The sequence below is a fragment of the Colias eurytheme genome, chromosome 30 (genome assembly GCF_061535395.1).
Source record: "Colias eurytheme isolate Ceu_HAF_F1 chromosome 30, ilColEury1 Martin Lab GWU primary, whole genome shotgun sequence".
In the NCBI taxonomy this organism is placed as follows: Eukaryota; Metazoa; Arthropoda; class Insecta; order Lepidoptera; family Pieridae; genus Colias; species Colias eurytheme.
Window position 1 is genome coordinate 5,409,265 of NC_143009.1, and position 24,429 is coordinate 5,433,693.

A 24,429-nucleotide genomic window follows, 5' to 3' on the forward strand; every position below is an offset into this window, starting at 1 on the left:
ACGTCCATAGTCCCCATAGAACCAATATACCAGTCCATCTAACACCCCCTTCCATAACCCAGTTTTGTTCATTTCCATTTTTCTGCAATAGTCCTACATTGGCCGCGGACTGCCCAGGGCTGTATCTCTATAGTGCAGTCATGGGCAGGCTGCGGCTGGTGTCCCACAACACATTAAATTCTCTAAGGGCCTCTGCGTGTTGGACCTGTGTCCCCACGTAAGCCTCCCAAAGGACCGGGTATCTTCCTTCTGGTGGTACCCGTGTATTATGGAGAGAGACATAATAATAATCGTAAGAATATGACTGGGTCACGAGCAGTATTCGATCTCGGGCTCACTGAGTTTATCGTTGGAGTTACACCACTGAACCAAATGTGCACGCCGGTTATACGTGAAAAGTCTATATTATTTGCGGCGAGATAAAACCGTTAAGAGTCATTACGAGAACAAAGAAACACTAATTTGTCTGTTTTAAAACTATTTTACACTTTTTTTTTATATTATAATTCTTTCCACAATTTACACTGTCACTTCTGTTTTAATTTTTAACACTGGGTACTGTTATTTATGTTGTATTTAGTTATTTTTAATTAAAATTTTACGTTTTAGAATTTTTTATTTTAACACCAATTCGATGACGTAAATTATTATAAACACACGATATTTGGATATAATTGATGTAGATGCAGCACTTTTTACTTTAGTTTTTACACAGAAACTATTTTTAAAAAAATTTTTAACACGGAGCTCATGTTGTTCCGCTGACAGTTATAACGTTAATGAATTTATAACGTTCTAATTAAGAAAATCATAAGTTTTTCGGCAATTGTATTCAGCAGTTTTTAATAACGACTATATAAAGATAATAATGCGCTGATCAGATTGTGTAAATTGTAATCGGTTGCAACGTAGTGAGTGCACAAACTTAGCTCGAAATGTCTTTGGGGGAAAGAGACTTATCTTGAAGGCCTGATTAAGGTAACATAAAGTAACTTTATAAATGTGAAAAAATTCACGCGCATTGCGTATATAACACTAATTGATAAACAAGAAAAAAAAATTCAGTTTATCATTTCATTAGCCGGGAAAAAATTGTCAAATAACTTGTTGAAAACGCAATTTTGCTAGACTGCAGCCTTAACTACTACATAATATTATTGTACATATATTTCGCAATAAAAAGTGGCCTATGTCCTTTCTCGGGTACCAAAATATCTCTATACCAAATTTCATGCAAATTGGTTCAGTAGTTAAGGCGTGATTGAGTAACAGACAGACAGACATAGTTACTTTCGCATTTATAATATTAGTACGGATAGTAGGTATAGATAAATAATATTATCTCTTATATATAAAATTCTCGTGTCACAATGTTAGTCTGCATACTCCTCCGAAACGGGTGGACCGATTCTCATGAAATTTTCTGTGCATATCGGGTAAGTCTGAGAATCGGCCAACATCTATTTTTCATATGTACCACGGGCGAAGCCGGGGCGGGCCGCTAGTATACTATATTATAATAATTTTTTTCTTTCTTTTCCCAGCAATGCCCCCAAACAAGGGATGGGGCACTAAATGTACACATAATTGCCCATTCGCACATGGACGCTGGCTGGGTAAAAACATTCGACGAATATTATTATGGCAGTAAGTATTTATTAAACTAAACATTAATTTATTCAATTAGACTTCTTTTAGAAGCACTTTCGAATAGTCATTACATAATAGGTATGTAATGACTATTCGAAAGTGAAAATATTATTTTAACATTTACCACCGATTCGCAAAGCAGTATCTATTATTAAAGCTACATACTAGATTTTTGGTCTTATTTGACCGCCTCCTTGGTAGAGTGGTTGACGCGTGAGTGTAGAACCGGGGGGTCCTGGGTTGGATTCCCGGTGGAGACGAAGAAAAAAAATGTCTCGGTCTGGCAGGACACAAAAGGCTGATCACCTACTTGTCCCTAAAGAAAATCGATCAGTGAAACAGATGTATAATGCATCTGCCCCTTACCCCACTTGGGGACATGGGACTTCATATATATTACATTAAAATTACATATTTTATTTGTTTTCAGCAAAAACAACAATAAGCACAGCAAATGTACAGCTTATTTATCATTCAGTTCTCTCTGAGCTTTTACATGATAAACGTAGAAAGTAAGTATAGCCGTTTTCTAAGTTCATCTGTTCCATATACATACACACAAAAATTGTCAAATGATAGAAAGCATATTTTATTTGTGTAGATTTGATATCATACACATAAAAAGATAGGCAATCCATTTTTATATGTAAAAGATATGATACATTCGACTGACCGGTTGGCTTGGTTGGTAGTGGCCAGCTGCCTTCCAAGTCAGAGGTCGTCGGTTTGATTCCCACCCGGGGCAAATATTTGTGATGTTTGCTCTGTATCTGGGTGTTAATTATCTATATAAGTATTTATTTAAAATTATATATGCATGTTTATCAGCCATCTGGTTTCCCTAACACAAGCAAAATCTTAGTATGGGATCAGATCGTGCCGTGCGTGAATATAGTCCTGAAATATTTATGACTAGCTGTGCCCCGCGGTGTCACCCGCGTGGCTCCGCTTCTGTTGGTCTTAGCGTGATGATATATATCCTATAGCCTTCCTGGATAAATGAGCTATCTAAAACCGAAAGAATTTTTCAAATCGGACCAGTAGTTCCCGAGATTAGCGCGTTCAAACAAACAAACTTTATAATATTCTTTTAATATATATAATTCTCGTGTCACAATGTTTGTCCTCAATGGACTCCTAAACCACTTAACCGATTATAGTAAAATTCGCACACCATGTGCAGTTAAATCCAACTTGAGAGATAGGATAGGTTTTATCCCGGAAATCCCACGGGAAAGGGAACTATGCGGGGTTTTCTCTAGTGTAAAAGTTTCTAAGTGTATAGAAAATGCTCGACAATTGAATATGATGATAATTCTGCATGTGCCTCATCATTCGACTAGATTCACCTTCTCCGAAACAGCGTATTTCTGGCGCTGGTGGAAGGAACAGCGCGCTGCGACCAGGTCTACCTTCAAGAGCCTGGTGGTGGAAGGTCGGGTCCAGTTCGCTGGGGGGGGCTGGGTGCAGGCTGATGAAGCTACCACTCATTATATACAGCTTATTGATCAGTATACTTGGGGATTGAGGTACCATGTTATATTTGTCTGTATTAAATATCTTTTTAACATGTTTTTTTATTATATAAATTAGGTGTTGTAACAATGTATCACTTTTGTTTGAATTTGCGGTATCGTGTACGCGTTCAATATTCCTTTCCAATCAGGGTTGCCTGGAAAATATTGCTTTTGAGCAATAAGGCCGTCTTATATAACTCTGACACCAAAACAACTAAAGACTAAAAACAACCACTAAAGGTTTATTATATTTGATCAATTGAATTTGAATTATTTATTAATTCAATCATTAGCTGCCAGTGCAGTGCCTTTAGACGATTAATTTTTATTATATTTTTAGGTTTCGTTATCAGAATAATATTTCTACGTACATACCAGTTTAGTTGTAATAAATACATATCTGAACATAACTCAGTCACGCAAAAACGGCTGAACAGATTTCGATAAGAATTTCACACAAAGATAGATTATATTTTCAGAAAGATCAACGACACTCTAGGACCCTGTGGTAAACCAAAAGCAGCGTGGCAAATAGACACATACGGACATACAAGGGAACATACATCGTTGTTAGCTCAGATGGGTTTTGATGGTTTATTTATAGGTAAGTATCTCAACTCAAACTGAAAATACGCAAACTCAATTGTAAACTATTCAACTTCAAATTTACTTAACACATACTCAAACCACCCCACTAAAACTCAAACTGAAACATAACCAAAAACTCACACTCATTCTTAAACTGAAACTCACACTCAAACTCCTACTCAAACTAAAAATCCTTTTCCATGTTAATATATAGTTATTTCTGAAATTGTTCGTATATTCGAAATGTTTTTGACGACAAAAATCCGTAAGAAACTCTCATATTGTTTTTTACCTATACAAACAGTTTGACTTTACTTTGATATATATATGTATTACGAAAAGAAGGTTAAAATTATGTATAACCGGTATAACTATCACGTAAAAATATGTATCTATAAAAATTCGTGCAAAAATTATTTATTTTTCAACACACTTGACAAAAAAAGCAAGCTATTTATAATTCATCTTTACCAGGAAGAGTGGACCACAAAGGAAGAGAAGCAATGATTGAAGAAGACAGAATGGAGTTCATGTGGCGAGGAAGCGATGTGCTTGGTAACTTTTAAAGTGAAATTGAGAATAAAATTTAAAGGTCGAGTCATGGCAATAAAGTCACGTCATGGAGTAAGGCTACGATTTTGATATCTTTTAAGCTTATAAGATCCTTCTCCGGACTTTAACAAGCACAACAAAAAAATAATTATCAAAATTGGTCCATCCGTTCACGCGTGATGCCGTGACCAAGGGAAATAGGGATTTTGGATCTTGTAAAAGAAAAACAAAATTGCCTTAAGAATGAGTAATTTTAACGGCTACTTTAACTTCACGGGTTCGACAATTCGCGCTAAGACAGGACAACATCTGTCGCGTACAACTAGTATGAAATAACTAAAATCAACAACTAAAATTAATAAAAAGGCTAATTAAAACGAAATATTTTCAGGCAAAATGTCGGACATAATGACGCACACACTATACAATTTGTACAACGCTCCCGAAGGGTTTTGCTTCGATTTCCTGTGTAATGATGAACCGATTGTAGAAGATACAGATAGTATTGTTTATAATGCTGATAAACGAGTGAGTAATATCACTACATAGCATAAAACAAAGTCGGTTTCTCTGTCCGTATGTATGTTTATCTTTATAACTACGCAACGAATTTCGATGCGGTTTTTTTGATAGATAGAGTGATTCAGGGGGATGGTAGAATATAATTTGTTAAGTTTTAGGCAACGCAGGTGAAGCCGCGGGCGGGAAGCTAGTAATAAATTCCTTGTTATTTTGTAGATATTATGAAATTTTTTATATAAACGAAATCACTGAATCCTGTAGTTTTCCTAGAAATTTTAGCATCTGTAGCACTTTGTATTATCTTAGACACAAGACCTATAACTACCTATTTAATTATCTTTTTTCACCGAATAAATAAAAAATTAGTTAATAAAATTAACAGATTAAGAGAGTATGGATTTCTGTAACACTCTCCTAAACCCCCTGAACGTATCTAGTTTAATTATCATTAATATTATGTAGCTTACATATCAAAATAACACATAAGCTATACGAATATTTATTTATTTGTTTAATCATCACCAGGTGAACGATTTCATCACCCAAATAGAGAGACAAGCGAAATACTATGACCATGACAATATTGTGGTGATGATGGGCGGTGACTTCACTTATCAAAGCGCTGCTAATTGGTTCATGAATATCGATAAGTTGATCAAGTTAGTACAATAACTCAAACTCACACTCAAACTCATTCTCAAACTCAAACTCACACTCGAACGCTAATTCTAATGCTATCACTATACTCACACTCACACTTAAACACAAAAACTAATCTTAAAAAATATTTTACTACAAGAAAAACAAATATGTTTACCAAGCGATATAGGTTTATTTTTGATTTTATAATATTTATACTTATTTAATCTAACTTTATTTCTTCGTTTTATGTAATCTTTAATTCTTAAATTTCTATGATCTGTAAATATTTGCATAAAATAAAACACAAGGAAAACCAATATTTGTTTCAGCCATGTTAACACCCACCCAGCCAATATGTCTGACATTAATATATTTTATTCGACGCCATCTTGTTTTTTGAAAGCAATTTATTTATATGGAAAACGGGACAAGGCGATATTTACTGAAAAGGTAAACTTTACTTTCTTTATAAGAGCTCATTTATGGGTAAATATTACGTTTTTTCGGGAAATTTAGAATTTACCAACAAAAGAAATCATTTGTTGTATTTTTGCGATAAACGTCAAGAAATTTTGACCATTGGTGGTTACAAAATATAGATATATATATCTGACTTCTGATATATATTGTATAGATCCCAGACATCCTATAGATAGATGTTGCCAACCAGTTTTGTGGTCCCCCTGCCCGCACCCCGGTAATTAAATATGGCATACAAAGAAAAAAATAAAAATTTCCAAAACATGTCGTGTGGGGTATCAAATGAAAGAACTTATTGAGTAGATCACGAATATATAGCATTCTATATACATTTCTTACACTTTCTCTAAGATTTTTTAGAAAATTTACGAAAATGGTCCATTTTTGAGTTAACTTTAAACCACTATAGATTGAAAACTCATGAAAATATTTTTTAAATTATTATTTTAAATAATTAACAATAATCCATTGTTTACGATTCAATATTTCGTACAGTGAAATAGTTGCATGGGGGAGTGGGGGGAGCATTCAAAGATGGCGAGTATATTTTCAAGTTCATATAGTATATAGTTATTTTCATCAAATCCACCACATAGCTCACTTATATTATATTACGAACTATTGAATCATAAACAATGGACTATTGTTAATTATTTAAAATAATAATTTAAAAAATATATTCATGAGTTTTCAATCTATAGTGGTTTAAAGTTAACTCAAAAATGGACCATTTTCGTAAATTTTCTAAAAAATCTTAGAGAAAGTGTAAGAAATGTATATAGTATGCTATATATTCGTGATCTACTCAATAAGCTCTTTCATTTGATACCCCACACGACATGTTTTGGAAATTTTTATTTTTTTCTTTGTATGCCATATTTAATTACCGGGGTGCGGGCAGGGGGACCACAAAACTGGTTGGCAACATCTATCTATAGGATGTCTGGGATCTATACAATATATATCAGAAGTCAGATTTAGGTCCGCGATTTTTGCAAACGAACATCTCCTTGGAGCCTGCTCTATACTGGAAGTTGCATATTTATATCGTATTTTCTTTAACAATTTACATTTAATAAAAATGGATCGTGTTGCTTACAAAACTCGAGAACGGGTGAACCGATTTCGTTAATTCTTTTTTCATAATATTTCTTGAAGTACGAGGATGGTTCTTATGGAGAGAAAACGAAAACATGTACCACGGGCGAAGCCGGGGCGGACCGCTAGTATTATTATATAATGTATTTATTGTTTTAGGGTGACCATTTGCCCTATGGTAGTGACGCTAATACATATTGGACTGGATTCTACACGTCTAGACCGAATATAAAATATTTAGCACTAAGAGCTCATGTATATTTACAGGTAAGTTTCAATAATATCTTAAATATATTTTTTGTATGTTTGGTTGTAACTCGTAAAGGGGTGGACCGATTTTCATAAAATTTTTAATGATTGTTGAAATATTTCATGTTTCATTAATATTTCGAACGTCTGTTTTCTTTCTTACGGTTTCTTGTATTTCATTTTTTTGTCGAGTTTATCACAGAAACGGCTGTATCGATTAAGATGCTACTTTTCGTGTATGCATTTTACGTTCCCATTCTTAAATAAAAATGGTTTTAAAATAGTATTTAAACCTACTATGTAAAGGAATAATGCTATGAAATAAATTATTTAAATCTTTATTTTACATTTTATGGTGAAACTTTTATTACATCGTCTCAAACTTTTTGGTCTGTGTAGCGCATGTCGCGTGACGGTCGAACCGTACGATAATTATTATCGTACAAATACGATAATTATCGTACAAATACGATAATTTTGTGCCTAAGATTCACTTTTACCGTGGTTTCATAAAACCACACAACATTTTTTTAAGAATCTTACACACTTTTTTTTCAATTTTGTTCATATTCAGGTAGTAAAACAATTAACAGTAATATCAAGAATGAGTGATACATACGAGTTACATCTCTTACGTCACGCTGTGAGCCTGGTACTTCATCATGATGGTATTACAGGTAAAACTAGCTGTGCTTTGCGGTTTTACACGCAGTGCTCGCTCGTGTTGGTTTTAGCATGATGATATATAGCCTATAGCCTTCCTCGATAAATGGACTATAAAGCACCGAAATAATTTTTCAAATCGGATCAGTAGTTCCTGAGATTAGCGCGTTCAAACAAACAAACTCTTCAACTTTATAATATTAGTATAGATATAATATTAATAAATATTACAGGTACAAGCCAACAGCACGTTACAAATGATTTTATTAGACTCTTATCTGAAGCTATAGAGGGTTGTAACAAGAAAGTATCGCAGTTTTTAAGGTAATGTTTATTTTAATTTAATAAAACTATCCATAAATTATAACAAATAATTTGGAAAATCCAAAAGTGCACGCCGCATAATTTTTTTTTAATAAATATTTATTAATTATTATTTTTGTTTATTTAATAACAATTAAACCACATCGAATCAGACCCTGAAAAATGAAAGGGTTCTATTCCTGAGCATACTCAAGCGTAAGAGAAAAAAAAAGACTCGATTAGTAAAGTATTTCGGTCGCTATCGTGTTAACAAGAAAAAGGATCCGCACATACAGACACACGGACGTCCAAGACAGAACTTTTTTAAACTGTTTTCTAACTAGTTTAAATAACAAAAATGACATCAAAAATATCATGAACGTTAAAAATAGTGTTTTTTCTTAATATGTGTGTGTATGTATTATCTTACAAGTGCAATGTATGATACATAAAGACATTTTAAGTTTGAAAAATCAGATGTTTTGCGCGAAGTGACAGTAGTACCCACCTCAACGCTTCGCTTATGAGGCGTGCAATAGTTCAGTTATATAATTCTCATTATTTTCTTTCTCAATTATAACTCAAAAATATTCTCTTGGCATATATTGCACGCCTCATAAGCGAAGCGTTGAGGTGGGTACTACTGTCACTTCGCGCAAAACATCTGATTTTTCAAACTTAAAATATATAAACACTATTTTTAACGTTCATGATATTTTTGATGTCATTTTTGTTATTTAAACTAGTTAGAAAACAGTTTAAAAAAGTTCTGTCTTGGACGTCCGTGTGTCTGTATGTGCGGATCCTTTTTCTTGTTAACACGATAGCGACCGAAATACTTTACTAATCGAGTCTTTTTTTTTTCTCTTACGCTTGAGTATGCTCAGGAATAGAACCCTTTCATTTTTCAGGGTCTGATTCGATGTGGTTTAATTGTTATTAAATAAACAAAAATAATAATTAATAAATATTTATTAAAAAAAAATTATGAGGCGTGCACTTTTGGATTTTCCAAATTATTTTTAAATTTTATGGCATTATTTTTTTCCGTTTTGTCTTAATTTCGCATTTTTTTCATTATTTTTGCTTCAATCTTCGCATCTACGTATTTGCATATATCGCATATATTTTTTGAAGTGAAACATCTTTAGGCGCGTTAAGAGTAAAATTTTCTAGGTCTCGTCATGGCAATACCGTCACTTCATGCAGTAAGGCGACGATTTTGGTATCTTTGAATCTTGACAAAGAAGTTTCACTTCTGACACGTGCGCAGCTTATACACGCTCTTTTTACATCAGATATCACACTTTTCTAAAAAACTTTATGAACAGTACAAAAACGTTAATATTATTTTACTGCTTTTCTTTTAAAAATGTATAATTTTCAGTATTTTAACCCCCACGTGGGGTGGGAGCAGGCGGCCAAAAAGCAATCAGCAATTTATTGTCTGCCATCAACTTAACATGAGCCAATGTAGAGTAAGTATAAGTAATATACTATATGTATTAATTTTTATTTATTTATAGAAAATAATATATATACCAATTTTAATGTTAATCTCAAAATTATAGGCATTTCTTAAAATTTTAAGTGGCCTTAAAATTAAAAAAATGTCTGAGTGATAAATGTCCCGAGGTAAAAAGTAGCCTATGTCCTTTCTCGGGTATCAAAATATCACTTTACCAAATTTCATGAAAATTGGTTCAGTAGTTAAGGCGTGATTGAGTAACAGACAGACAGCAGAGTTACTTTCGCATTTATAATATTAAGTATGGATAATATACCAAGTAAATTAATTATAAGTTTTCAAGTAAATATCTATACTTAAGTTATAATAAAGTTCACAGAAACCCAAGACTCCATGCTACTTCTAGTGTACAATCCACTTAGTATCAAAACATACTACCATGTACGATTGCCGGCGGTAGCACTGCATTACTCTATACGTGATTATAATGGTAAATAGTAGAAAATATAATATATTATTATTATTATTTGTGATTTGTGTGAATGCTTAAAATATTTTTGTTTGCTTGAATTACAATGAGCTGTATTAAGTTTTATAGCATTCAAATGATTTATAAATTAGAAATTATACTTGTCATTTATCATCCTGATTTTATAGAAATAACGAATCTAACAATCCCAGTTAAATGGCTGCATCTACGTTTTTAAATATCTAGATAAGCATTCCTTGAGATGTTTAAAAATACAATAATAATTACAGATAGATTTTAAAGAATAGAAAAATTCGATCACCAAGCAGATTTATAAATCATTTGAACGTTTATCAATTTTGTTTATTTTTCGCCATAGACTATATACTTATTACAAAGATTTTTCGCTTGGCAACCCACTACTATCTTATGTATATCATGTGGATTGAAACATGTATTATCTATAATTTGTACTTTCTTGCAAATATACATTAATTTTCAATTTGAATTTCCCAGACGAAGAAGTCGAATACCAACTCCTCTCTTTACCAGCATCAGTGATCAATCTCCCGGGAAGGAAATCCACAGCAATACAAGAATTATGTTTTGAGGCTGAAAATATACCTCCTTTGGGTTTCACTGCGTATTATATTACGCCTATACGCGATCAGTTGGTAATTTGTTTGTTTGTTAACTAGGGTTTTGCCGCGGCTTCGCTTGCGTTATCAAAGAAAAAAAGAGCGTGTGTGCCGAGCACACGTGTCAGAAGTGAAACTTCTTTGGCAAGTTTAAAAAGTACCAAACATTTTGCCATGACACGACCTTTCAACGCGCCTAAAGAAGTCTCATTTCAAAAAATAAATTAACACTTAGACATTGAAAATTTTTAACGGATTTAAAACGGTTAAATAATAGAATAAATAAATTGTGCTTATAAACCATTAAAAAGTCTTTAATTATAGTTTATTTTATACCTGTGTGTTACTCGTATAAAATCAAAGTAAAATGAAAATTAACCCCATATTTTAACCCCCATGTTCAAAAATATGGGGTTTATTTATTATTATTACAGGCGGAAGGCATGTATGTGAAGAAATCTCAATCTAACTCAGATCCAGAACAGGAAGTTACACCAACTATTAGTAATGAGGTAAGACCATTGGTCATTCTGTTTGATAAGATTTTATAATTCTACTAGTGGTCCGCCCCGGCTTCGCCCGTAGTACCTACATGTTTAAACTATCCTATCTCTCAAGTTGGATCGAACTGCACATGGTGTGCGAATTTTATTGCAATCGGTTAAGTGGTTTAGGAGTCCATTGAGGACAAACATTGTGACACGAGATTTATTTATAATAATAATAAATAATAACTTTATTGACATAAATTATATTAAGATTATATTTAATTAATTGATTGAAAGTTGATCCACTGACTTATAGTTCTTCTATAACTAAGTTATGTTTGTATTTTTTCTTATTATTTCATTTAACAGAAGAAATGTTGCACTTGAATCAATATTGACACCAATGAATAAACATAAATTTTGCATTTACACTCACACTCATGACTCACATAAGCACAAACTCTCACTTACAGACTCACACTCACTCTTTATTTAATTAATAACATTTTATCATTCATAATTATATTTTCCATACAATAAACATTTGTTTCTTATTTCAGCACGGATGTAGGTATTTTTAGTATCACTCACAGTAATATATTTACAATTTTTTATTTATTTATTTAATTTCAGTATATAAAAGTGACAGTAGACCAAAAGACAGGACTATTAGAGTCCATACAACATTTAGACGGACTAAAAATTATGGTCTCCCAGAATTTCTACTTCTACAGTCAGACCCAGCAAGCTTTACAGTCTGGGGCTTATAGCTTCAGACCAGACAAGAATAGACCGATTGCGGTGAGATTTTTACTATTTTAAAGTTGGATATTATGAAGTTGATACTGATATATTCTATACTATTAAGTGTATATAATATTATATGCACTAGTGAGTAGCTATCGATTTTTTTATAAATTGTTATATAGCCTTTTTGTTGGTTTAAAATCCTTATAAATATTAAAAATACGAAATTGAGTCCGTGTATTTTTAACACGTTTTTATTAGCTTCACTTATATGTTTGTATGTAACCGACTCCTTTCGACTCGATTTTGACCCACTTTAAACGGACAGATTTAATTCACACTTTGTACACTTATCAAGGATTGGACAATGCAATAATTTAATAAAAATAATCCCAGTAAAGCAATAATTTAAGATATACTATCTTAATAAAGCGTGTTTTTTAGTTTATTACTATTTCATACAGATATCAGAAAAAGCCACATTCCATACAATCCGTGGGTCACTAATAAAGGAAATTCGACAAAGATTCAGTGATTGGGCGACTCAAGTGATAAGACTGTATCGTGGTGAAGAATTTGTTGAGTTAGATTGGATTATAGGGCCAATACCTTTAGGGTGAGTGTATAATCTATACTAATATTTGTATACGTAGTATATTATTATTAGTCTGTGCTAATATTATAAAGCTGAAGAGTTTGTTTGTTTGTTTGAACGCGCTAATCTCAGGAACTACTGGTCCGATTTGAAAAATTCTTTCGGTGTTAGATAGCACATTCATCGAGGAAGGCTATCGATAAATGGGCACCGAAATATTTTTTCAAATCGGATCAGTAGTTCCTGAGATTAGTGCGTTCAAACAAACAACCTTTTCAGCTTTGCAATATTAGTATTATAATATTATCCATACATTTTTGCCGTTATAGAACGGATCTCGGTAAAGAAATAGTAAGTATCTTCAAGACGAATATCAGCAGCAATGGACAGTTCTACACTGACTCAAACGGTCGGCAAATGGTCAAGAGGTCCTGTTGGAATGAGACAGCTAGTAAGTATACAAAGTTAAGTGAGTGATAACTTAGTTTGTTCAAAAATAAAGATTATTTTTTTTACAGTTTTCTAGTGATTGTTTGCGAAATAAGTTAATTAAAATCTGAATGTTTGATATTATTTTATGTAAAGTATTAAGGATAGGTCATAAAAAATCAAAGTATGGTGGATGAAGTAATTTCATATTTTTTTTGTTTTTTTTTAGAAAACAAGGATGTATTTAAGTTCATTTATGAACAACATATAAACACTATGTATAGGTACCCTTATTTTAATATAATACGATAACTCGATACAACTAAATTTAACATTAATTGTTTGTTTGTTTTTAAAACATGGTCAAACAATCATAATAATTATTAACATTGCAATAGATTTTTTTTATTGGTCTACAAAACTGGTTACAAATGTTTGTGATTTATTCTATTAATTATGTACTATCATGCAGTTGATTTATAACCATCTGGACACAGCATGCAAATTTACAAATTTTAATACAAAACTATACCCACTTAATCATAAGGTCATCACCAAAAGAAGCCAATAGCATCTTGCTATTACCCTGTGACGTCACGCATCTGTATCAGCTCTCTGAACACTAGTGTCGACGTTTGTGTCCTCACGGACCGGTGTCAGGGCGGCACGTCGTATAGTGATGGCGAGATTGAGTTGATGGTAATAATCTATAGTTATAACTAGGGATGTAACGATACATGATTTTGCCGATACGATACCAATACCGATATTTGTAATAAAATATCGGCGATACCGATACAGATACCGATATTGATGGCTTGGTAGAAAAATAAATAGTGAATTATGCATAAAAGTTACCAACATTTAAAAGAGACTCAACTGTAAATCGTATTCTTTTAAATAACAATGCCAAATCAAAAAACAAGAAAACCATTTATTTTAGTATTATTATTTTGCAAAGTCAGTTAAACTTTATGTGTACATACAATCAGTTCCTAATAAAAGTTTACTATTGGTAGAGTTTTTTCAAAAAACAAAGTGCGCACGCGCGGGCGGCCTCCCGCATCGTTCATTGGGCGCGGTTTTTTGAATTGTTTGATATCGGTATCGGTTGATTTATAATCGGCGATACCGATATATCGGTTTGCCGATTATATCGGCCGATATATCGGTATCGGTATCGGTATCGTTACATCCCTAGTTATAACTACACTTAGGGCCGATTTTTCAATGCTGTGATAAAACTTATCCGTCCAATAAAGTATTACACGATAATATTAAAATGTCACGTAAACTGTCAAATATGGGCCATTAGAGTACGTTTTTAAAATGGTAGTTTTATACATTATTCGAAGAATAAGTTTTATCCAAGCATTGAAAAATCGGCCCTTAGTAATTTACTTGTTAGTTACCGCAATCACTTACAAACTAAGTCACTTAAACCAACTCACGTGCTTTGCAAACTAACTCACATGCAAACTGATTCATTCCTTTACTAACACATTAAATAACTAACTCGCTCACTTAATAATCCACTCACACACGAATTAATTAGTTCATGAACTAATTAACTCACTAACAAAACCAGGCACTTACAAACGAACCAACTCGCTTACTTTCTATCTCACTCACTAACTAACACACTCAATTGCCCGTCTCCGCCATTAATTAACTAACTTACTACAAGCACTTTCTTATTAAAATTACCAATTTGAAAAAAAATCAATTGGCCCTTCCTTTCTTACTTAATAAAAAGGTTACATATCACACATAAATCAATTTCGTATTTTATACAAAGGTTATTTATAACTTGATTTACAAGCATTTAATATTAAGATAGGATACAATAAAAACAAATTAAAAAATATGTATACAGTTACACAGAAGACTAATAACAGACGATGGGTTTGGTTTGGAAGAGAGCCTTAACGAAGAAGCATTTGGTGTCGGGCAAGTTGTGAGAGGCAGGCATCGAATTTTCTTCGGAAATTCGAGATTTGATGGTAAGATGTTTGTCTGTATATGTATGTGTCTGTGCATTAATAAATAATAATTTGAACGTTTTATGAAAAATGTAAATACCAACAGTTTTTTTAACTAACTATGTAAGTACATGTATTTTCAATAAAAAATGCCTTGTTAGAACAGTGAAGCTAAGTTTATAAATACTATTAAAGCCATACATGATACAATAGATAAATAAATTCAATCAATTTTCATAATTTATACAAAAAAGACACTTTATTTAATACTTAATATCGGACTAGTAGTTCTTGAGATTAGCGCGTTCATACAAACTCTTCAGCTAAATAACTATACAAATTTACTATAATAATATTAGTATAGACTACTATAGCTATATTTATTAAAAAACAATACTTACAGTAGAAGATTTATCGTTTTCTGAGCGTGTAGCTCAAACAGCTAGAAAATGGTTGTATGAACCGTGGTTGTTTTTGACACCCGGAGAGAAAATAAATAGAAGGAAATGGCAGAATGTGAGGAATAAACGGGTGAGTTTATTAAATTTATATATAACATTTTATTATTAAGTATAATAAAATTTAGATGTTTACAAAAAAGTATTTTAAGCATATTTTTTCTCTTTAAATATCCTTCAGAATTGATACAAATTAATGAAAAACTTCATTGTATATATTTTATTCATGTATCCATTCCCTTTTTTTTATTCCCTCTTTATAATTTTAAAGTGAAACTTTTATTACATCGTCTCAAACTGTTTGGTCTGTGTAGCGCATGTCGCGTGTATCGCGGCTGCCGAGTAGGTATCTACTCGGCAGCCGACCGTCACGCGACATGCGCTACACAAAGCAGTGTTCGGAACCGTTCGAACAGTTTCACTTTTACCGTGCTTTCATAAAACCACACAACATTTTTTTATTATATTTACGATAGAATTCAATTTTCACTCAGAATATGTAAGAAAGTCAGAAATTTGTACGTAAAGAAAGAAATTTGTACGTATAGAAATATGTAAACTACATCCCGCAAATAATGTTAATTTTAATATCACTCAATATAATATTCACAAATAAAATGTCACACAAATACAATATGTATGTTTATCAGCCATCTGGTTTCCATAACACAAGCGAAAGCTTAGTATGGGATCAGATCGTACCGTGTGTGAAAATTGTCCTGAAATATATATTTATTTATTTATTTATTTAATCATTTACGTACAATAAACAACTACACTCACAATCACGCTCACAAATTGTCCGAAGCAAAACTTTGTATTAGACAGTTATTTTATGAGCAATACAATATAGATACTTTGAACATTACTGCAACGAAATAAGATGTTAATTTCAATTAATGTTTGGTTAAATTTGTGTTTCAATTTATATATTTTACGATGGAAACGGCATACTTAAAGGCAGCGTTCGGCAAATTTTCAATGGCATGGTCATCAGTACCATCAAAAACATCATTTTCAATATGATTTTAATTGATAATAATTATATAGAAAGAGGTTTAATTGTTAATAATTCTACGCTCTATGTTATGACATACGAAAATATCCCAAATTTGACGCGTCAGTTGTCAACTCAAACGCCTAACCGTCGAATAGCGCGCTATCTGGCCGTTGGAGCGGCAAATAGATTTATTCCTCAAATAACGTAGTTATTCGATAGATAAGTCCTATTCGTCTATTGAAAAATTGAATATTTTGTTAACTGAAGAATAAAATCTATCTAGCTGTTTATCTGGGCATTGAAAAATCGGCCCTTAGAGCGTATACGCACTATGCGGGTAGCCGCATTGCGGGTAGCCGTCCGGCTGACCGCAAGCACAATTATGTACGTAATATTCATTTCTATGCGCACTGCGATGCGGCTACCGCAGACCGCACAGTGCGCATAGAAATGAATATTACGTACATAATTGTGCTTGCGGTCAGCCGGACGGCTACCCGCAATGCGGTTACCCGCATAATGCGTATACGCTCTTAGACGACCTTTTTATATGGGATTGTGAGTTTAGTTGTTTATAGTACTATGTCGATACATCCAACATAAAAGAAATACTTTTGAATAATACATAATATTCACAATATTCTACTTTAGCCATAGAGAGTTTCTCCTACATACATAACAGTTGTATATTGCATAAGTTTTAAATTTTAATTCATTGAATATTATTTCCCTTTTGCTTTGCTGAGATCGCTAATAAGCAAATGGTTGCTTTTCTTTAACTCTTTTCTGTATATTTTCAACTATTAAATAGTTTATTGTGAGGTTTACTATACATAAATAAATGAATACATATTTTAGTATTCAGCACTTCGACTTCACGGTTTACCTCGGCACATTAGTATTATAACTCTAGAACCTTGGAAGGGAGGATCTGTTTTATTGAGATTGGAAAATACACTGGAAAAACATAAAAGTAAGTCTTTCTATAACTATATAAAATAAAAGTTCTGGTAAGATTTGAAAATATCTTGCAAAAATTCGAGTAAATTTTTCTATAATACTTAAAATAAGGTTCGATTTATAGTTTAGAAAAACTCACTATTTTTAATCTCCCATAACTCACAATTTTAAAATTAACAATGAGTTTTTATGATTTTACTGTACGTTATATTTATCCATCTTACAGAAAAAAATGAAAAAACATTACATTTAGTTCTATATATACTATATATTCCTAAAACTAGTAAGTTTCGGCTACATAATGTTTACTACATATTTTTACTCCAGAATTTTTTTTTTCAGGTCTAAAACCAGAAAAAGAAATGCTAGACGATTTTACAAATTCCCACATAACAGTAGATTTGAATAAGATTTTTGTTCATTTTAAAATATTATTGGTAAAAGAAACTACATTAGCTGCAAATCAGTGGTTAGAAGAGGCTAGACAAATGGACTGGAGTACCAGGTATAGTATCTTGTAACTAGCGGTTGCCCCGGCTTCGCTCATGTAGCAAATTAAAACCCGCAATGAATTTCTTGAAAATTGGTTCAGCAGTTTTTGCGCGAAGGAGTAACAAACATACAAAATTTCGCATTTCGTAATATTATTAGGATACTCACGTACGTATCCAACGGTAAAAGAATAGTTTCAATCGGTTCAATGGTTCCTGATGGACCGCCTCCTTGGTACAGTGGATGACGCGTGAGCGTAGAACCGAGGGGTCCTGGGTTCGATTCCCGGTGGAGACGGATAAAAAAAAATGTCTCGGTCTGGCAGGACACAGAAGGCTGATCACCTACTTGTCCCTAAAGAAAATCGATCAGTGAAACAGATGTATGAATAATGCATCTGCCCCTTACCCCACTACGGGGACACGGGACTTCACACTTACTTTCAATGGTTCCTGAAATTAGCGCGCAACAAGTTTGTTGCGATAGAAGAGTAGTTACTCTTCTCCATTTCTAACTACTCCTATTAGTTTAAATTAATTATTATTAGTATGTAGTTAAGTTATAATAGTATGTTTTAGACATTTTTGTTATTTTTTTTTAAATTTTCCTTATCACTATGGCACATGAAGATTGAAAATGAAATGATATTATAATAACAATGAACAAAAATCCTTTTAAAAGTCATAAATAAGTAAATGTTATTATTTATTTAGATATGCGGGTCCTCCTGACACAGGTTTTTGTATACTTACTAGGAGGACACATATCCACTTTCTGTATTTGAAAATTGTGTGTATGAAATAAATTTATTTTTCATTTTTCATTTTCAGATATGTATACGCGGGTGGTGATGATGGAATATTACCGGAAGATAACCCAGATTATACTGATGACGTCAAACATAAAACAGATAAAGAATATGGTTGGTAAATATTGAAAAAATGAAAATGAAAAATTATTTATTTCACCAAAAAACAGAATAACAATACAAACTTAACAATATAAGAATTTGCTGTTGCTTGATACACATTATATGTACTAACTATAATAATAAACAACTAGACTCACAATCACTTAAAATTGTAAACAAAACTCTGCCTATGCATGTACAAGGCAGAGTTTTCTTATAATACAATAGACTTTGAACATTACTGCCACGGAATAAGGTGCTAATTTCAATGAATGTTTTATACAACGCGAACGGTTTTTAACAACCTTTTAATATATGATTGTGAGTTTGGTTGTTTATAATACGTTACTACTATTGTCCTAAAATTGCAATTTGGAAATAACTTTTATTTCTAATCTTTTTGCTAAAGCACATTCAGAAATTATTGATGTATTAATATGAAAAATAAAAAATGAGCGTGTGTACCGAGCGTGTGTCAGAAGTGAAACTTCTTTGGCAAGATTTAAAGATACCAAAATCGCCTTACTCCATGACGTGACGGTATCACCATGACGTGACCATTACTCAACGCGGCTAAAGAAGTTTCACTTCAAGAACAATACCATATAATAGATACTAGCTTTCCACTCGCGGCATCGCCCGCGCAGTCAAAGAAAAACCCGCATAGTTCCCGTTCCCGTGGGATTTCCGGGATAAAACCTATCCTTTGTCCTTTCTCGGGTATCAAAATATCTCTATACCAAATTTCATGCAAATTGGTTCAGTAGTTAAGGCATGATTGAGTAACAGACAGACAGAGTTACTTTCGCATTTATAATATTAGTATGGATTATACATGTATGTATGTATCAAAAATTATTTATTTCAGATGAAGATATAGATTCAAAAAGAACATACGAAAAAGGACATTTAAAACCAAAATCAAGATATCAAGACTATGACAAAAGAAAGAAACGAAACATTAACATAACAAATACAGATAATATTTTTAATAATACACAATATAATTATTCCACTAATTCGTTTAGTTATGTCGATGATTTTTATAGAAAAAATATAATAAATATAAATAATATTTTTTCCAAAAAATTTGAGACAACAACAACAAGGAGACCAAAGTTAAAATTTTTAACAACTAAATATAAGAAGCATGATAAATATGACTCAAGTGAAAATTATTCGAATAGACGTTATAAGTCTGTTGCAAGTTATGATGATACAGGTAATAATAATGGTTTTATTATTGAAGTGAAAACTTCTTTAGCGGCGTTGAGCACTTTTTCTGTAATGGGTATAAAATGTTAAACTCGCGTCAGGACACGTGACCTGATCGAAAGAGCGTAAGACGGATGGATATCAAACATGCTCAACGTTAATAATCAAGTTTTCACTTCTGCCGGCACTCCCCCAGTGCAACCCGTCTTTTTTTTACATTTATTCAATGGATATAAATATAATATACTACTACTAGCTGTGCCTCGCGGTTTTACCCGCATTACTCCTTCCTTTATATATTCTAGAAATAATTCAAACTGGACCCTAGGTTCCTGAGATTAGCACGTTCAAGCAAACAAATAATCTTTAGCTTTATAATATTAGTTTTTAAATTATAAAAGAGTTTTCTTCTGTTAAAATGTTGTTCCTGCAAAAACTATGATTATTTTTTAGCACTTGATAAAATGCCACTGTGTTCCGCTATGTTATCTTCGCTTTATTCAAGATTATTTAAAAGCTTTTATTTGTACCTTTATATTTTACTAGCGATCCGTCCCGGAATCGCCCGTAGTACATCTTTATGTTTTCTTTCCATAAGAACCATCCTCGTACTTCAAGGAGTATAATAAAAAAAGAATTATCGAAATCGGTCCACCCGTTCACGCGTGATGCCGTGACCAAGGAAAACGGGTTTCATTTTTATACATATAGAAGACTAGTGGTCCGCCCCGGCTTCGCTCGTGGTACATATTTCGCAATAAAAGGTAGCCTATGTCCTTTCTCGGGTATCAAAATATCTCCATACCAAATTTCATGAACATTGGTTCAGTAGTTTAGGCGTGATTGAGTAACAGACAGACAGACAGACAGAGTTACTTTCGCATTTATAATATTAGTATGGATGTACTTAAATATTGAATTGTTTTTGTTGTATTCTTTAATACAAAAACAGAATTCTAATGTTATTAAAAAAAAACCATTTTCTTTAACTTTTAGACGTATATGTAGACGCAGATGATGGCGTCACAAAATCAATATACGAAATGTATTACAAAAAGAATCCATTTAGACGCTCCTATAAAACATATAGAAGTTCTGAAGAAATAGAAAAACCCAGGAAAAGAATAAAAAAAGATGGCTACAGAAATAATTATAGATCTCGAAGTAGAAGCAGAGGGCAGAGTTTTGATATGCCATTTTTTATTTCTAATAGAAGCACTAAATTGGAAGATTTTGATGATAAAAGTGAGGAATTTAGAAAATATGGGAATAGAGGATATTCTGAGACAGGTAAAGTATCATAAAATTATTAAAAATCTATAAAAAATTACATTTTAAGAAGTATATATTATGTAATAATTGTACTATCTAATAATTAATTATTAAAAATCTAAAAAAAAGTACTCTTCATCTTTAAAAGTAAAACAGGTACAGATAATTATTGTTAAAAATCTAAATAATGTATATGTATATACATACAAGTGCTTATTTAGAAGTATGTAAATTATACTATCTAATAATTAATAATTATTAAAAATCTAAAAAATGTACTCTACAGCTTTTAAAGTAGGTAAATGATAACTTAATACTAGAATTGCAGAAAAAAATCTTTGTAGCATAGCGTTCAAAGACTAGTGTCTCTCTCATACATACAAGTATAGGCAGAGTTTTTCTTTGGACAGTTTTTAAGCGCAATTGTGATTCTAATTGTTTACATTGTCTATAAGCATAACCTGGTAGTTATTTTAGTAATCGAATCAAATTATTAGATTATATTTCATACTGATTGTAAAGAAAATTTAATTCATTTAAATTCTAATAGATATTTAAGATTTGAATACATTTTTTTCTATATTAAATTCGTATAAATCTTCAAGATTTTAATACGATTTTTTCTATAATTTTCACAGAAAAAATGCCAAGAAGAGATTTCATTAGCGTAAGATCTGCTAAATATAATAATGAAGATGAAAGTCAAGAACAAGACTATAGAGAAGAGACGGAAGAAATTAGAAGGAGTAGAAGGTAATTATATTTTTACTTATTTTAATAATTATTGTTTTAAAATATCATATTTTGAGGTTACTGGTTACTGGAGGTACTGTTACTCAATTTCTATCATTATTTTTATTTTTTATACAATTTGCTATTATTCGATTCTGTATTCCAATGTATTTATTTTTTAAGATAATTTTATTAGCGTTACTGTAATTTTTGTCCTTAAACCATATTTAGTTGTTGAGACATCCATAAACAGTAAATACCTTTATAATCGGAAATTAAACTACTCAAACGATTTGGATGAAATTTTGTACAAAGATAGCTTGAAGCCTGAGAAAGCACACGTAGGTTTTATTAAAAAAAATATATGTTCAGTATAATATTACATGTAGTAATAATACATCAAATCTTTATTTTAAGTTTTTCTCTATAATTTTCCATATAACATTATTTTAAATATTATTTTCAGAGCAATAAACGAAGAACCATCATCCGAGGACAAGAGCGAGACAGACTATATTATATCTCTCCGTCCCACTCAGATACGAACCTTTGTTATATGGTTTGAAGATAAAAAACCATATACTTTATAAAAATAGTTTTTATTTAAATAGAAAATAAGAATTATTTATAATCTGTATTTGTAAAAATGAAATTAAAAAAAAAAAACACGTTTTATCTGTATTAATGAATACATAATTGTCTTTAGTTATTGCAATACATTTAAAAATATACATTTAGAACAAAGCAACACAAAAATGTTGTTTGTATGTGTTATTCGAGCTTATCAACGAAACAGATGAATCGATTTTGATGAGACATTTAATAGAATGTATGAATTTGTACCCATTAAATGCTATGTAATTTATTGTTAATTATGATCAAAGTTAGCAACATGTAAGTGTTTTCAATAAAAATATATTATTTATTGCTTTATGTGTTTTATTTCATCATCATCATGTCACAAATAATTAACTTTATTACATAGTGAATTACAAAATGCCGATTGAGTGACATATTACTTATTAATATTTTTATTCTAAACCCTAAAAAACGTTTACTTTGATCCCTATCCTAATAAATAGGAAAAAAACGTAGACAGAGAATCCAATCTTTACACAATCTCCTTCTCTCTCATTTCTTTACACAACACCGGCATAAGTTGCTCTTTTTCTTGTGTGAATGCGACATAAGATATAAATTTGTCTATTGGTTTCTCTATCTACGGAAAAAAATGACTTTACATTGACGTATAATAAACAACTAAATTCACAATAGACAACTAAACTCTCAATAAACAACTAGATTCACAATCAGTCTCACACATTGTCCGAAACAAAACTTTACTGAGCAGAGTTGAAAAATCTAGATGACCGTAATCCATAGAAATCTAAATAACAAGACACATAGAAGTGCTGTAATGTCATAATTCGTATGAAAACCGCTGTCGCCAAAATCAACACATTCAAACCGAAAGCTAAACAGTACACACAAGTAAACTATGCCTTTTATTGGACAGCTTGATTTTAGTGAAAACTAACTTAACTATTAAATTAAGCTTTTGAATATGTATCCTAACGCACGAATTTACGGTTTATTTTAGAATAACATCCCTAAGTATATGAGACTTTTTGCTCCAATACGAACAAACGTGATAATAAGAATGGTCGACTGTGTCATTCATTGTTATTTCGATTACTATGGTGACACTCGTAATACTTGTAAATATTCTATAATTTTAAGGAAAAACGGCATTATTTCTAAAAAAATATATTTTCCGATGAAATATTATTCCTTTATAAGTAAAATTACAACTTGTGGAAGAATTTCCGCAATGGGAATTGCTGAAACACACCATGTATACACTCATACGTCTCCAGAGCAACTGAACAGTGACGAATGCACTGGTGATGTGAACATCACCTGAGTGGCGACAAGGTCACGCACGCTTACGACTTCTAGTGTCTTGTTATTTAGATTTCTATGCCGTAATCCATATATATGAAAGCCCGATTTTAAAAACACAATTTTTTGACAACTGATATCAAGACTTAACAATATCCTTGCAAACAATAAATCCATCCAGGGAATCGCAGTTCAAACCTAACAATCACCAACAAATCAACCTACACCTAAACCTTCAGTAGGTTAGGTTAGGTTAGTCGATTAAAAATGACCCAGAATCGACAGGAATGAAGTGTGTACCATACCGTACCGACGGATTGATAATTAAATATAATATAATGGTAACCCTGAAATCGTTATAGTATAGGAGATAGGAGCAAAATAAAAAGAGTAAGAAATTCGTTTAAA

At 31.8% G+C, this 24,429-nt stretch overlaps 1 protein-coding gene across 1 annotated transcript; it reads left to right on the forward strand.

Annotated features, from left to right (window-relative positions):
- Window positions 1-300: 300 nt before the first annotated feature.
- Window positions 301-22,709, forward strand: LOC149895845 (lysosomal alpha-mannosidase-like). Its single transcript, XM_090118447.1, has 28 exons — window positions 301-384; window positions 1,545-1,647; window positions 2,081-2,162; window positions 2,994-3,179; window positions 3,647-3,771; window positions 4,230-4,310; window positions 4,699-4,835; window positions 5,355-5,488; window positions 5,801-5,921; window positions 7,209-7,316; window positions 7,873-7,975; window positions 8,195-8,285; window positions 9,652-9,742; window positions 10,105-10,222; window positions 10,718-10,875; window positions 11,274-11,351; window positions 11,961-12,128; window positions 12,539-12,690; window positions 12,999-13,120; window positions 13,646-13,797; window positions 14,975-15,101; window positions 15,484-15,611; window positions 17,397-17,511; window positions 17,841-18,003; window positions 18,821-18,912; window positions 21,112-21,405; window positions 22,026-22,140; window positions 22,586-22,709. The coding sequence occupies exons 1-28, from the start codon at window positions 301-303 to the stop codon at window positions 22,707-22,709; spliced, it is 3,552 nt and encodes a 1,183-aa protein (XP_089974573.1).
- The last annotated feature ends 1,720 nt before the right edge of the window (window positions 22,710-24,429 follow it).

What these genes read in the sequence shown, in the direction of transcription:
- LOC149895845 (XM_090118447.1), top strand. Translation starts at nt 301, where the DNA reads ATGACTGGGTCACGAGCAGTATTCGATCTCGGGCTCACTGAGTTTATC. An exon ending in AGAATGTGAGGAATAAACGG is followed by an intron (nt 15,612 to 17,396) that starts GTGAGTTTATTA and finishes TACATATTTTAG; the next exon opens with TATTCAGCACTTCGACTTCA. An exon ending in TAAAACAGATAAAGAATATG is followed by an intron (nt 18,913 to 21,111) that starts GTTGGTAAATAT and finishes TTTAACTTTTAG; the next exon opens with ACGTATATGTAGACGCAGAT.